This window comes from Cucurbitaria berberidis (genome assembly GCF_010015615.1).
Source record: "Cucurbitaria berberidis CBS 394.84 unplaced genomic scaffold K460scaffold_5, whole genome shotgun sequence".
NCBI classification, from domain to species: Eukaryota; Fungi; Ascomycota; class Dothideomycetes; order Pleosporales; family Cucurbitariaceae; genus Cucurbitaria; species Cucurbitaria berberidis.
In genome coordinates, this window is record NW_024468939.1 from 2,945,395 (window position 1) to 2,961,056 (window position 15,662).

At 51.6% G+C, this 15,662-nt stretch overlaps 4 protein-coding genes across 4 annotated transcripts; 2 read left to right on the forward strand and 2 right to left on the reverse strand.

The window, feature by feature from the left end:
* Positions 1–13: 13 nt before the first annotated feature.
* Positions 14–668, forward strand: K460DRAFT_359065 (uncharacterized protein; the record flags this gene model as incomplete). The annotated part of the gene is made up of 3 exons (XM_040932165.1): positions 14–30; positions 160–420; positions 506–668. 3 exons carry the CDS (start codon positions 14–16, stop codon positions 666–668), a joined length of 441 nt encoding a protein of 146 aa, XP_040785020.1.
* A 3,003-nt stretch (positions 669–3,671) lies between these two features.
* Positions 3,672–5,785, reverse strand: K460DRAFT_359066 (uncharacterized protein; the record flags this gene model as incomplete). Its single annotated transcript, XM_040932166.1, has 3 exons — positions 3,672–4,572; positions 4,694–5,123; positions 5,179–5,785. 3 exons carry the CDS (start codon positions 5,783–5,785, stop codon positions 3,672–3,674), a joined length of 1,938 nt encoding a protein of 645 aa, XP_040785021.1.
* Positions 5,786–6,640: 855 nt separating this feature from the next.
* K460DRAFT_294127 (Utp21-domain-containing protein) lies at positions 6,641–9,917 on the reverse strand (the record flags this gene model as incomplete). Its single annotated transcript, XM_040929472.1, has 3 exons — positions 6,641–7,852; positions 7,905–9,725; positions 9,789–9,917. 3 exons carry the CDS (start codon positions 9,915–9,917, stop codon positions 6,641–6,643), a joined length of 3,162 nt encoding a protein of 1,053 aa, XP_040785022.1.
* Positions 9,918–10,666: 749 nt separating this feature from the next.
* K460DRAFT_293494 (uncharacterized protein) lies at positions 10,667–15,446 on the forward strand (the record flags this gene model as incomplete). The annotated part of the gene is made up of 4 exons (XM_040929423.1): positions 10,667–11,168; positions 11,251–14,968; positions 15,024–15,128; positions 15,182–15,446. The coding sequence occupies 4 exons, from the start codon at positions 10,667–10,669 to the stop codon at positions 15,444–15,446; spliced, it is 4,590 nt and encodes a 1,529-aa protein (XP_040785023.1).
* Positions 15,447–15,662: the final 216 nt, after the last annotated feature.

The following is a 15,662-nucleotide window of genomic DNA, read 5'->3' on the forward strand; positions in this document are numbered from 1 at the left end:
CACTGCACCCGCCATGCCCCGGAGAACTCGGTACGCTTCGCAGCTGCCAACTGACAATTGCATCGTTCAGCAAAGTCATCTAGGCTCTGATTCTGCCAAACATTTGCCCACAGATCCCTCAAAGTAATTTTTCTAGGTTGACCGACTTTTGGCGGCCAGTGCGGCAGGACCCTGGTCAGCATCTGTCCAACAAGGTGGACACGCGGCGGAAAACCCCATGCCATATGCATCCTGGCATATGGCTGCGCGCAGATCACTGGGCAAATCGTCGCAACTCGCGCCTGATGAATGCATCCCATCCGGTGAAAGTGCGATTCCTGTTTTTCGCTTTCGAACGCGAGGCACCACTATTGCGAATCTTGTTGCGCGGCGTACGATTACGAAACACACGGCCTGCCGCCAATGCACACTTACCCCAAGGTACGTACCCAAAGTGTCTGCCTAGCAGGAAGGATGCGCATATTGCGTGTGCCATGGAGATACGGTTGCGATACGGTTTCCGCAGGGCGCCGCGGGCACACTCGGCTTCCGTGGCAGGGGGCTCGGGGTATGCAGACGTCCGACCAGAGAGCGACACCAGCCAAGGGGAGGAGGGGGACGGTCACGTTGGCCCTCCGCTCGGTCGAAACGCGGCTGGCGAGCGAACAGAGCGGATAAGGGCGAATTAACGATTCCGTGTGTGTGTGTGTGTCGCAAGCATCCATACTGCTAGCTGCTTCCGGTGCACTTTCATCATTTGACGACATGGCTGGTAACAGACAGGCAGGCGGACTATCATGGATGGCCATCTTGTCGCAGAACCCACATTTTGATGATTCTGGACCCTCCCAGCTACCATAATCTGATCACCATCGTCCGCCCCCAGGTTGGCAGAGGATAAAAGGGGCAGTGACAGTGCTGATCCCCTTATTTCCCCACACTCCACCCAGGTGTCAGTGCGACACCGGCTTTCGGATTTCAGAGAGAGTGCTCAGTACCTCTGCGAACATAAACCGGATCCGATATTAGAGTCGCTACTCTCGCCCCTGGCGTACTGGGACGTGCGGAGTTGCAACGGCGTGTTCAATCCCTAATTTGTGCTACGCAGCTTCTTCATGCACAATGCGGTTTGACGGCGGCCTGATCGTGCGTTGTACCGCTCACCGAAAGTCGTTGTGAAACAGGTATCCCGCTCGACGCTTAGCCCGGCATGACTTGAAATGAAAGCGCAATAGTATTCCTCCAATTGCGCTTGATACGAGCATAACTCGACGTGCACTAACACTGGACACTGATGAGCTGGCACTGCCAACTCGACATAACAACAGCCCCTGTCTTCCCTAGCAACGCCCCCTTTTGGGACCTGTCTTGACTTCTTATCGCCCAAAGAGGGAAATGCATAGAGCCTCAGGCAGCCTCAATCCAACAACCACATCAGATACGCCAGTAACGCCAGGGCGCATACATCACACATGCTAGACGAGCAACCGATTTCGGATGTCTCTGCACACGGCTCAACACAGCCACATAGTTGCAGCTATCAATGCATTTGCTGATGTTATACGCCTTTAGGTATATATCTGACTCAGCCCTTGAGCATATTGAGCGACTTTGAGCGAACCGAGGTACGCCCGATGAGTACCTGAGTGAGGTGTGGCTTGGTTTGCTCACTGTGCCTCTTATCAACACTATACCTACCTCTACCGTAGATCTTACACTAGTTCGTATATTCAGGCAGCCTGTCTTGCTCAAGCGTTGCGGATATAGCAAACGGTTTTAAGCTTATCAACTGTACATCACCACCAACCATCGGTATCAGCAGCCATTGTCTCACCCGCGATCATCAACTTCCCCTCAGAAGATGTACGGACATACTGTGGCCATTACTGTTCGTTTGCATCATCAGCAAGGTTTTCGCATCGCGAGGCTGGACCATCGAGCCTTATCAGGTTATCGACAGCACTTTGAGCACGCCATGCCAAAATGATGCAAACGGCCAAATCGACGGTTCATGACGCTCACAACTCAAACTTCATACGCCAGACTGGATGATCTCTTCTCTCCTCTTTTGATGATCGATGACCAACGTCATTATCATCTGCGAGCGATCGAGGACATCGCATGCTGATCACGTCTAGAATCTTTTCCGGACCGGGTGTCGCGGATAAAGGTGGCAAGGCCAACCTCGTCCCCTTCCCTCCGTCTCACAACGACTCCACAAAAACCTCACGATGCCCTCTCAAACTTCACAGCAAGCCTTCATCGTCGGCTAATCTCCGTCCTTATCCGAAAAGATAGCGGGAAAAAAGAACAACACACCCGGAAACGGAAGCTCTACCTACCCGATCGCGAAAACTTCGTCCTTTGCAAGTCTTAACGACTTGGACCCACTCAAACCTCGCGCCGACCCGCACCGAGGCAGCAGTCACAAGCCAAAGAAGGCAAAGAAGGACAAGTTTCCCTTTTCCCTGAGCCGAATTTTCCTTAGCGCGCGGAAAAGGTAGGGTGGGGGGCAAGAAAAATATGACTGAGCTTCGCCATGCATGGGTTTTATATCCCGATGGACAAAGTTTCCCGCCGTTGGATGGGAATTCTGGAACGAACCTGCCATCTGAATGAAGAATCTGCCTTCTCCACTTACAGCTGAGGGTATACGAGGTGTGATCACCAGATCAATTTGGTGACTAAAGTTGCCGTCTTGGTTCGCTCGAAGCTCGGTTATTAGTACACACTTCCCGTCCATCGTGAGATTTCCGCCATGGTGTTGAGGCGCATAATACGCGGCTGGTCGGCATCGCAAGCCTCACCATCCGAGGAAAGATTTTTTCTTTCTTCCTCTTAGTTCCGTCTCAGTTTAAAGCAATGCATACTGCGGCTTGATGCGGCGTGTAGCATCTGAGAGGTCAGGGGTAGGGTGGTGAGTAGTTTTTTTTTTTCATCAGGCTGCTTATTGACCGCCAGCGAAGTTTCGAGTCGCTACGGTGAGGCGGGAACTAGGCCATCCCTTCATCAGGGTCTTTAATGATCGAAATCTTTAGCGAGCGTCACATGCGTATGCTTCAGTTTGTCAAAAAAAAAAAATGGGGCCTAGTGCTCTGGATTGTACTTGCCTCGACATACGTGGACAATGGTGATAGCTCCTTGACAGTCTACTTTAGCAAGTTAGTTGAGTGGGTAGGCAAAAAGGCCTGAGGACATTCAGCCCAACGCATACCAGGGTGCCAAGGTCTACGCCTAATTGCTATGTGAGAGCTCCACCAGTGCCCCTCTAAAACGCAACATGGGCGAAAATAACAATGACACGTGCACGAGTGGCTAGTAGTCGATATTCTAGACTTTAAGCCTGTTTCGAATACTGTTCTCTCTTTACCGCGTCCCTTGTTGGATTTCGCGTCGTGGATTTATAGGCAACTAGGCTTAGACAGGGGGTGAGTCTTGTACACGATAAAAAAGAGCTTTACATCTATTTGAGATATTGAAGTGAAAAGGGTCATGGTGAACGATTGTGCTCGTCCAGTAGTCTTGATATTCATGGGGGGGCAGTCCCAAGCGACGTTCGACGAAGAAGATCCGTACGAGTCAGCCGATAAAATTAATCATGAACCCAATAGATATGGGCAACAGGACCTAGGAGAGAATCCATGTATTCCATGATCCTACCTCGCTACCTAGAACCAAACTCACTCATCCATCTAAGTAGTACCCCTCATTGGTCGCGTCTTCCCACCACCCGCACTGAAGAACCGCAGCGTTGTACTTTGTCCCAGAGCATACTCATCGTCCACGACTTGATCTTTGTCTCCTTCACTACTGCTACTCAATTCCTCCCATTCCCAAACTTCTGCCTTGCACAAACCCATGCTCTCCCACAGCCTCTTCACTCGTACATCGAAGATCGACGGTATCCAAAGGCATGTTCTCATCTTCTCCAGCAGCAGCTCGAGATCCGTTGACGCCACGCTATTATCGTGGCCAAGAAATGCAGTATAGGAGTACTGCGTGAAAAACGAGAGTTCCGACTCAGCGCTGGAGGTTGCTCTTGAGCCTTTGGGCAGACCTTTTGCACCGAGCGCGCCCATTGTAAGTGTCCAGAGGAGGATATCGGGAGCGTTGGTCCAGCGGAGTAGAGGAACTCTTTGGAGGGATTTGCGCAGTTTGGTGACTGTTTTGGAGAGGCGTGAGCCAAAGGACAAGGCATTGGGTTCTGTTGCGTTGACCATGAAGATCAAGAGTGCAAGGCAGATGCTTTGATCGACAAGTGTGGCACTTTGGTCTTGATACCTGGCATTTTGTTCGTACCAATCGAAGAGTCGGTACATCAGCAAGCTAGCGTGTTTTTGCAGCTCAAATGAATCAACGGGACATATGCCGGACTCGTACCAGGCGGTAAGATCCGAGACGAAGATGGTGATTGTGGAGACAATGTCGAAGAGTGCGCGGCCGATAGAAAGGTTTTGAAACGGCCGTAAGATCCGTGTGAATGAGTTTGGAGACTGCAGAGAGATGGATCTGTAGTCTTGGATCTGACCATCGGCGTCGATTAGTAGAGCGTAAGGAGGCTTGAATGTTGTGATGGATTGCGCAATGCTATGCCTATTGAAACTAGTCAGCTGCTTGTAAAGATGTTTCAGTGATTGCCAATAGGTATTGAGTAAGAAATTCGAGAACCATAGTGACATGGCCAGTCAAATAAGAAAAGTTGGGGTAGACTTACATCAATATAAAAACCTGTAAACATCGGTTCTGACCTAACGCAGCAAGACCCCCTCTCTGCCCAATCATCGTCCTTAACCCACTCAAGTGAGCTTCGTTTACACTTTTACTCCACCTCCTCTCATCGCCTTTCCTTCTAGGGTCTGCCAAACTGGCCTCTTCAAGAGCAAGCAGCATAAAAACAGTAGCAATAGTCGTGTCGTCAGTATTCTTGTTTGAGTCAGTGAGAAGCATGTTCACTTCTGAAATGGCGCGCCATTTGTACACCTCTGGGTCGAGTTTTGCGACTCGTGCGGATGAAGTGAGGGTAGCGTAGATGAAGGGTGCGCCAATGGGGCTTTGAATACAAGTCGCGAACCAATCTGTAGCTGCTGCTTCGGATGATTTGTGGGGATCTATAGGGAGTAGCCGGGGTGTCGAGGCTTCGATGACTGGTTGTTTGATTAGTGAACTATAACTAACGAGCTTGAATCATGGGGAGCATACATTGATGGAGGAGACCTTCTGCATCTGCGTTCAATCGCACTGCTAAGCAGTCGAAGGAACCCGTGAGGCTAACATTTAAGCTGGTCTGACATGCCATTCCTAGTAGTGTTGGATGTAAAGAGTCGTAAACTTCTTCCGCGTGATCTGACCCCACGCAAGGGCTGGTGGACGTGGACACGGGGCTTTCGCAAGCCCAGTTGCTGCTATGACTAGAGAAGACACTATTGCTCCTGCTACTACGGGGTGATGTAACTGGATGCTTCACCCAGGGTGCTGAATACGGGTCCCATTCCAGTTGGGGTAAAGGAGCGATGTTTTGAGGCGGTTCATTGCTACCCTGGGTCCGAGATGGCGATAGTCGCCGAGGTTTCTCACCTGTCAAAGTTTCGGTCTTCGAGCTCCTAGGTCGAGTGCTCCAAGGCTTCTTATTGCGGGCCGACTTCATAACAAAAGAACGGACCTCCCTGTCTGGCTTTGCGTTTATGCCGCCATTGCTGGAATCAATGAACATGAAGGCCATGGGGCGCCTCTCCTTCCTGCAGGATTGAAGGGGTCGGCTTCCATTTCCACCATTCGAATCGAGTCCCTTGGTTTGCCGAGCAGGCATGCTGTCTTACGAACCCGGTGCTGGTAGTGAATGGACTTGGCGAATCTGCAACTGTAGAGTGATTGATGAGCATTGAACGTTATGGGAAGGAAATCGGGTTCGGAAATGCAGAATATGTGTGTGCAGAGCGCCAAAAAGGAAGTTCATAGTCGCGAGGGGAATGTTCTTTAACCCGTAAGTTTGGATCTTGGCTCCCTGCGCTAACCGTATCGGTGTACTGTCTTCGATGGGATAAGGAAGGGGCGAAAAGCTCCAAGACCGTGGCTGTCTGGACTCGACGAGCGGATCTGTCATAGGTGAGGTATCGGTAAAGCAAAACATGCTTGATAATTACTCCAAAGGCGACGCAAAGCACGGTTGTTCTGCTGCACACATCGAATGATCAGTGATGGTAATCCTACACTAGGAGACAATTGGACAAAGCTGGAAGAGGAGAAACAACCAGCGAGCGTCAAACCATGGCCGGAACCGCTGCTTACTAAAGGCAGAGTATTAGCTTGATGAACAAGGTCTGAGAAGTAACCCAAAGCAAAGTTGAGCACCGTCGCTGAAATTCGCACGAGGAATGGGGAAACTTGAGACTTTAGTAAAACATGGTAATTTGTGCGACCGCACTACTACCAAGGCGGTGAGAAGGCCAAGCACGAGCTGAGAGCACCAGCGAAGGTTCCTATGTGATGGAGTGGGAGCTTTGCCTTCGAAAAGCGATGAATGCAGAAATGTTCAGGGCATTCGGCCTGCCGCTTGTAACGTAATCTGGAGATCGGCGAACAGAGATTTGATAATGGCGTATGATCTTGGCTCGCTCCAAATGTCCGCCGTGGAACGTACCACATCGATCACGTATCGGCTCGCTCATCGCGCACTCCTCACCCACCCTACAACACCAACACTATACCCTACCAACCCACCTACTCTCTCCCTCTCCCTCTTCGCTTCCTCTTGCCACTTCCTCAGCCCATCCATCAGCTCCTCGCTCTTGACAATTGTATCTCCATGCAACCTCAAAAATACGCTCATCCAAGCCTGCACGAGTTCGTAGTCTCTTCTCTCCCTGAGCCTCGCGGTAAGTACATGAATGAACGTCCTCAACTCGATGTACGGCTCCGTGTTGTCGAGCGTGCGGATGGCAATGTCGGCGGCGGAGGGAGGCAGGGAGGAAAGATACGAGATGAGCGGTGCATATTCAAAGGTTTGCGTGGCCTGGGCGAGAAGGCGGGTAAATTCGTTTGTAGCTGCGGCAGCTGTTGACCGCGAGGCGAGTGCGGAGCTGGATATACGGGATGCCGGTTCCTGATCAGGTAGTGCAAGAGCAGTACTGTCTACTCCCGCGACTTGATTTTGACCGAGCGAAGGTAGGAAGAAAGGCGCTTTCTCAGGCGCCTTGGGCGCTTCTTGAGGCTTGTTGCGTGCTCGAATTAGGTCGAGGTGGAGAAGTGTTTGCCAGCGCGACTTAGGAACTAAGCTCAGAGTCGTGATTTTGTCACTGAGTTGATCCATAATCGGAACTGTGGTTTCGTCCTGTTGCTCATCTTCCGACTGCTCTTCAGCGGCTGCTTCAACGACAGCCACGCCACCTTCGCCAGAAGCCGTAGGTGCACTAACAGTCGCAATATCCGTTTCCGTGATTTGACGTGTAGACACATGCGTAAACAGCGTCCTATTCGTCCAAATATGGACGCCTACCTCACCATCTAAGCCCGTGGCAAGAAATTCACCTGAAGGAGAGAATGCTACAGTGTTGCACTTTCTCGGTAACTTCATGGCGTCAATAAGATGACCAGTTGGAAGATCCCAGACTCTAACGGTAGAATCAGATGCTGCAGATATGATCCATCGGCCATCGTTCGAGAAGGTATAATCGAGCGTATCCAGCTCAGCATGAGATCGAGATGCCCAGAGCTCTCGAATGAGCTTCCTTGTCGTGATGTCCACAACACGGATTGAGCCGTCGTCGCAGCTCAGTGCTATTAGGTCGCTGTTGCGATGGTAGCGAAGTCCAAAGATTTTGGTCATGGGATACCAGTCGATCTCGTGTAGGAGATGGCCGGTAGCAAAATCCCAGAACTTGTCACAACGTCAGTTAACCTCTTCAAGTTGAATCAGCGGTACAACTCACTTTTACTTTGCCGTCGTCAGAGCAGCTTATGAGTGTACGGTTCATGCCATCTACGGCGAGCCCCGTAACGGCTCCCTTGTGTTTACCTTCACCCTTTGCGAACTTCCGAGGAGAATCGTCCTCAACAAGGAGGGCGTCTTCGGCCTGCAATTGTTGTAGCTTGTACTTTTTCGCTTCTACTGGGGTTAATCGAGTGGGAAATCTCCTCCGATGTTGTCCAGATTGAAGGTTGTACATGTCGATGGAGCCGCCGGCCGAACCAATCAAAGCGAATGTGCCGCAAGATGAGATTGCAACACTCTTGACTTCAGACCCGTCACTTGTGTCGAACGCCCATCTTCCTGCTCGTTTTCGTCCCCAGAACCAGGTTCTCGCAGTCTTGTCTCCAGCATGTCCTGTGACGATACTTTCCCATCCTGTCATGTTGACTTCAGGCTTCTTTTTGTCCTGTCCCTTGACGCTCGACGAGTTGTTCCAGATGCCATTGACGCCAGGCATGGCTCCCATTCCCCCGTCGCGGTTAAGAGAACATGCAATGCATGTGATTGAAGGAGCCTTGAGGTCTTCAAGCTTCACATGATGTTTCGAACCTTCAGCATCGCCGCTGAGAAGCCCCATTTTCTTGGCTTTCTTTTGAATTGCACCTTGACTAAGCTCTGTGCTTTGTCCGTCTCTTCGCAAGCTCCAACCCCATAGACTTCGATCTTTGCTTGCACTGAGTAGCCACTTGCCAGTATCATCCGAACCGTCTGAGTTGGAGGGCAGGAAGCGAAGCGCGGAGACAGGAGCAGCATGGCCACCGCGCGAGTGTAGAATGCGTGGTATAGGTGAGAACGGGGTCTCGTCGAAGATCCAGCTTTTCAATGAATTGTCCAAGCCGCTCGACACAATCACTGCTTGACCAGCCAAGAACTCGATTTTGCTGATGCCACCGCCAACGCCGCCACTTGCAGAAGGCGGAGGCCCGTGAGCTCCCCGCAAGGTTCCTTTCTTACGGCCGCCTTTATTGAGATCCCAGAAGGTAATATCTCCGCTGTCGTGACTTGCAGTCGCCATGACTCCGTCTTCTCGGCCATCATCGCCAGCACCGAGTCCATCAGTCCTGAACGAGATGGAGGTGATGGGAAGCTTCTGCGATCCGCCCGTGTTCAATCGCATGACCTCCTTGTCAGCTCGTATATCATGTATGGTAACTGGGCCTGATTCGTATGCGATCGCAAGCAGAGATAAGGCGGGGGTCGGCTGCAATGCGGTCACAGAGCCAAAGTCTGCGGCAGGTGGGAGGAGTGTATAGAGTAGCTTTCCAGTGCTGAGGTTCCAGATCTCCACCGAACCATCCCTTCGTCCCACGAATATTTTGTTCAGGTATGTCGGCATGTTGCAGATGGATCCAGAGAGAGGACTGGAAGAGGGACTTTGAAGGGTGGTGTAGTGCTCCAACGTAGCCGTTCTCCACACTTCAATTTTGCCAGTGCCGCATCCTACAATCCACTCGCCCATGACAACAAGGCGGCTTATCCTTTCGATCCCGCCTCGCGGTAATTCCAATTCGGCCACTTTCTTTCCACGTTGAAAAACCCAGACACCGCGCGAAGCACTGCGCTTTTGGCCGGACCAAGCTGCAAAGACGACCTTCTTCCATGCTATTGTTGCGGTGATGTCCTCGGGAGTTTGTGGTCGGGTGATGAAGACGAGATGTAGTCCGCGCTTCAAATCGTACGTCTGTAGCGAGCGGCCAACCGAGGTGGTGATTTGGAAGGTTGTTTTTCCGAGCGGGAGGGAGGTAAAAGGTACGCTGGTGGGAGACACGAGACCTACAGTCTATCATCAGAGTGTCAGTTAAAGCGTTGGACTTGTGGGTGTGTAAAGCTTCAAACAACATACTCGGAACGGCGCAAATATTTTGGATTGGCGAACCAGCGGCGAAGAGCTCTTCTCACCGGCGCCGTCGACTTTCTGGCGCTTGGAAACTGGGCCATTGGTGGTAGCCGGAAGTAGTTTTGGGCCCGCCATGTCGACTTCTCTCTCGACTTTGGGGTGGTGCTTGGAAAAGCAGGCGCGCGTTGTGCTGTCTTGCAGACGTCGAGACTGCTGCCACAAAAAGTTTGCGAAGATTAGATGAGATGAGATTAGATAGATTAGATTAGATCCTTTTGCGCCGAGGGACCCCCGGCGCCAAGAGATCCCCGCAGGGTTACTGGGCTTGTCAGACATGCATGCATTCATCATTCATTCATTCATTCATTCATTCAGGCGGTGGACTCACACTCACAAGTGGTTTGGTCTGATAAGATGGTGATGCAGCTTGCTGACTCTATACCGTGTTCTGGGACGTTCTGATTCCTCCTCGAAAAGACTCCTGTATGTATCGCTGTGTGCGCTGGTTGTTCAGCGACCGACACTTGAATCGTGTAAGCGTCTACAATGTACGAATGGCAGTCCAGGCCTTTGTGGATTGTAACATGCATATGCACCTCTCGCTCCCGCGACGCATTCCTGCTGCTCGTGGTCGCGTCTATTTGGATCAGGAGGTACAGCCCATGCTGCCAAGTCGTACCCAATGACGTCTGCTGGAGTAGCTAGACTACCTTTCGCGCTGCATTTGAGGTGCATGCAATCGCCCTCATTCATTCATTCCCTGTGAACAAGCTTGGCTCATACTATTGAACCTCTACGCCATGGCTGCCAGCTCACTCGCTTTCTGGAAAGGTAGTTGTCCGGCATAGACTCTGCGAGACACAGCCAAAAGACGACGACGACACATGGACCAGCCGCTGTCCCGCACAGTGAGTGCGGAGAGCCCACAGACATGGCAGCAACTTTCGTCTGCAAGCGGCGCATCGACAGCGGGCAGCAAGGCAAAGTCGAGCGAGCCGGAGACGGGCGGACGCAATGTCGAGCGAGCGAGCGTGTCGCTGCCCCCACTGGGGTCAAAGGCCATGCAACAAATGCCCGCGCGCCGGCCGTCCAAGGCGTCCGATAGCAACCTCTTTGAGTATTTTGGAAGCGCGAGAAGTGGCTCTGCAATTGAGGAATCAGATACTACGCCAACGCTAGAGGGCACCCGTGGAGGGCTCGGCCAAGTGAATCCTCTGCTGCTGCCGGAAGCCTTCCGACCTCCGCGATCTGACGTCGATGCTACACCTGCAGATTCTCATCGATTGTCTTTTTCGTCTTTGTATTCGATAGGATCCGCAATCTTCGCCAACAACCGCGGAAACAATTGGAGCGGACGAAGCTCTCTCGTAGGCTCCGAGCCAGAAGGTGTGTCAAACTTGGAAACCAATTTTGCCTGCAACGTATAACACAGGCACTGCATTACATGGACTGACACCACTTTGAGCAGTCAAGATGGAAGGCGCCCCACACACCACCACGGCCACCACTTCGCTGTCCGTCACCACGTCGAGCCAAAATGGCAGCCTGGGAACCAAAGTGTCACCAACGCAATTGCTCTTCCCCCACGACCAAGCGGCAAACACGGCCAGTCCCAGCATCGGCCCAACCAACCCCGCCGCCTCGCCCACCCCCGGCCAACAGCCACTATCTTCGCAGCCTCGCCGCTCACGAAGCCGAACAACTCAGAGGCGCATCAGTGGAAGCACTGCTCCGAGCAGCAGCCCCGCGAGCAGGGACATGAGGGAGAAGAAGCCAACAAAGGGAATCATTGGCGTCTGTGCCCTCGAGTCCAAGGCACGCAGTAAACCTGCGCGCAACATCTTCGGCAAACTGGTAGATGAATTCGAGGTCAAGATCTTTGGCGACAAGATCATTCTCGACGAGGCGGTGGAGAACTGGCCCATCTGTGACTTCCTCATATCCTTCTTCTCAGACGGCTTCCCCCTGGACAAGGCCATAGCATACACCCGACTACGCAAGCCATTCTGCGTCAATGACCTGCCCATGCAACAAGTGCTTTGGGACCGCCGCTTATGCCTGGGTATCCTCGACCAGCTCAATGTCCCCACGCCTAAGCGGATTGATGTAAGTCGCGATGGCGGCCCGCGGTTACCATCGCCCGAATTCGCAAAAACGTTGTACGAGCGAACCGGACTGAAGCTTCAGGGGCCAGAAGATGGCACGGGTGGGGGTGTTCAGGCACCAAAAAAGGTCGAACTTATCGATAACGGTAATGCGATTCGCGTAGACGGTGTCACTCTTACGAAGCCTTTCGTTGAGAAGCCGATGAGTGGTGAAGACCACAACATTCACATCTACTTCCACAAGAAAGATGGTGGTGGCGGCCGAAGACTCTTCAGGAAGATCAACAATAAGAGTTCAGAGAGAGATGATACTCTCGATGTACCCCGGGCTATTCTAGAGCCCACAAGCAGCTACATTTTCGAACAGTTCTTGCATGTGGAAAATGCCGAAGATGTCAAAGCCTACACCGTCGGACCAAACTTCTGTCACGCCGAGACGCGGAAATCGCCTGTAGTGGATGGCTTGGTCAAGCGCAACCCCAGTGGTAAGGAGGTTCGATATGTGACAAAGCTCAGTGAGTCCGAAGCACTCATCGCATCCAAGATTTCCGAAGGATTCGGCCAGCGAGTCTGCGGATTTGACCTTCTTCGAACCGGAGACCAAAGTTACGTTATTGATGTCAATGGGTGGAGCTTTGTCAAAGATAACGGAGACTACTACGACAAGGCAGCCAACATTTTGAAAGATATGTTTCTCAAGGAAATATCACGCAAACAACGCAAAGACGCCGCCCAGAACGCCGCTGCCGATGCACAGGAAGGTACGGATAGGACTTCTGGAACGTCACAGAAAGGTGCTTCGAGCCATCGCAAGACTTTGGGAAGGTTATTCAAGAGTCCTAGTATGTCAAAAATGGCTAACCACCCTCACTCCCATCTGCCCCACATACGGCAAGCCAATACTATGCCGCCGTCGCCTGAGACATCACTAAGCACAACCCCTGTCGCAGCTTCGCCGAGTATTGAAAAGCCAAACCCTCTTGCCGCTCTCAGTCCTCCCACAGTCGGCTCTATCCCCGACAAGCCACGTTCCGAGCCAGACATATCACTTCCGCCTGTCATCGACGACGACGACGATCTCCATCATGATTCCAAGGGTTCACTCTCAGACGACCAAATCGTTGTCCCCCCGCCGGCTTCGAAGGCGCAGTGGAAGCTCAAAGGCGTTGTGTCCGTCATTCGACATGCCGACCGCACACCAAAGCAAAAGTTCAAGTATACATTTCACAGCAAGCCCTTTGTCAATCTACTCAAAGGGCACCAGGCTGAAGTTTTATTGATTGGTGAGGCAGCCCTGCAAAGTGTTAGCGATGCAGTCAAGGTTGCTATTGACGAAGGACTGGAGGATTTAAAGAAGCTCCGTGAGTTGCAACTGTACCTGAACAAAAAGGGGGCATGGCCTGGTACGAAGGTGCAGATCAAACCAATGTTTCGCAAGAGGAGGAAAGAGGAGTTGCAACCTGGAGAGTCCATGCCAGAAGAGTCTCCAGAGAAACAGAAACAGGCAACGGCCGGTCATAGCAACGAACCAACGCCGGTCGCTGATGATGCGGATCCAGAACCACTCAAGAACAGGAGTGACTCCATGTCTGGCGTGACTTTGTCTCGTATTACCGCCCAAGACAACAACATGGTTCTCGATAAACTGCAGTTGATCATCAAGTGGGGCGGAGAACCCACACATTCCGCTCGCCATCAAACCCAGGACATGGGTGCAAACTTCCGGAATGATCTTTTACTCATGAACAGAGACGTACTCGATGACGTCCATATCTTCAGTAGTTCAGAGCGTCGAGTTACCACAAGTGCACAGATCTTCGGCGCGTCCTTCCTGGATAAAGATCAGTACCTAGCTGAGCATATCCAAGTTCGCAAGGATCTTCTAGACGACTCCAATGCCGCAAAGGATGTTATGGATAAGGTCAAGAAGAGACTCAAAACCCTGCTGCGTGCAGGCGACAAAGCCCCGCCGCAATTCGCGTGGCCGAAAGGCGAGCCGGAGCCTTACATTGTCGTGCGACAAGTCGTGGATTTGATGAAGTTCCATCAGCGCGTCATGAATCACAACTTCAAGAAGATTGAGTCTGAAGCCATCTCGTCCCTTACTGCACTAACGTCACCACCATCACAACCAGCTACTCCTGGCGCATCTCTCCATCAACACACCAATGTGAATCACATCCAATCGCGCTGGTGCTGCAACGAGGGTCCCGAGCTCTTCAAGGAACGCTGGGAGAAGTTGTTCAAGGAGTTCGCAGATGCCGATAAAGTTGATCCTAGCAAAATCTCTGAACTATATGACACGATGAAATTCGATGCTCTTCATAATCGCTCTTTCCTTGAGTGGGTCTTCACTCCGGACGCTACCTTTGTTGACGAGGAGTCTGTTATAGATTCTTCAAAGCAGACAACACCCGACAACCATTCTACCAAGTCAATACCAACTGGCTTAGTCCCGTCGGAGGCCCAAATGAAGGCGGAAGCAAAGGAGCAGGGCAGTGAAAAACCTCAAGAGCGAGGCAGTATCACTCAACGAATGGGTTTCAGGCGCAAATCTGAGATAGCTATCAAGCCCTCCGCACCTCCAGCATATGTGCACGAATCCTATTTCAAACTCTACACGGGTGTCAGCACCGCCGCTACAAAGGCCCAAACTGATGCACGTTTGATCAAGCTTCGGGAGATGTACCATCTTTGCAAGGTTCTCTTCGATTACATTGGTCCACAAGAGTACGGTATTGAGAGCGAAGAGAAGTTGGAGATTGGTCTGCTTACGTCACTCCCCTTGCTCAAGGAAATCGTTGGCGACTTGGAAGAGCTACAGGCGTCTGATTTGCCAAAGTCTTTCTTCTATTTCACCAAGGAATCACATATCTACACCCTACTCAATTGTATCTTGGAGGGCGGCATCAAGACGAAGATCGAACGCAACGCTATCCCTGAGCTCGATTACTTGTCTCAGATCAATTTCGAGCTGTATGAGTCAGAGAACGCCAGTATTGACAACCAGCCGCATACATTTAACTATAGCATCCGCATCACGTTATCTCCCGGCTGTCATGCTTTTGCTCCTCTTGATGTGTAAGTCTTTTAAAATCGACATTACTCATGTACAAACACGCTAACGGCCTGATAGACAACTCGACTCGCGCCACATGATTGGCTTCTCGCCTCGCCGCGGTCTTACGGATCACCAGGAGTGGAAGAAGGTGCTCGAAACACTCCGCGCCAAGTTTCATACGTAAATATTAGACCCAGTCCACGTAGCCTTAGCAACTAATTAACGCCATCCAGTGTCAAACTGCCGAAGTCCTTCGTCGCCATCGACCTCAGCGAAAAGGTCCCGGACGCCTTTGAGCGCCGCGCCAACGGGAAGGGGAAAGAAAAAGAAGACTCTAAATCTGAAGACGAAGAGAGGGGTAGATCGGAAGAGAGGAAGGACGATGCCACCCCAAAGGAACCAATTCCAATGACTGATGAAAAGGGCAATGTTGTTTCACCCGCATTGCAGCATGAAATATCACCGACCAGACTACCTCCGCCGGCGTTGGATGCCTAGGAGGCGTCTAGCTATGAGGCAATGACTTTGCATATGTGGGCTGAATTCTGAGCGTCTTCATTTCCAACTAGACAAGTGATAGACAACAGTAGTTGTAGAGTATTTATACTACATACCGTAAATAAGCAAGCGATTAAAGACAAAACACCTAATCACGCGTGCCGTCGAGTCTGGCCATCATGCAAGACATGTCTCGATTGCTATGCTACGATAAGC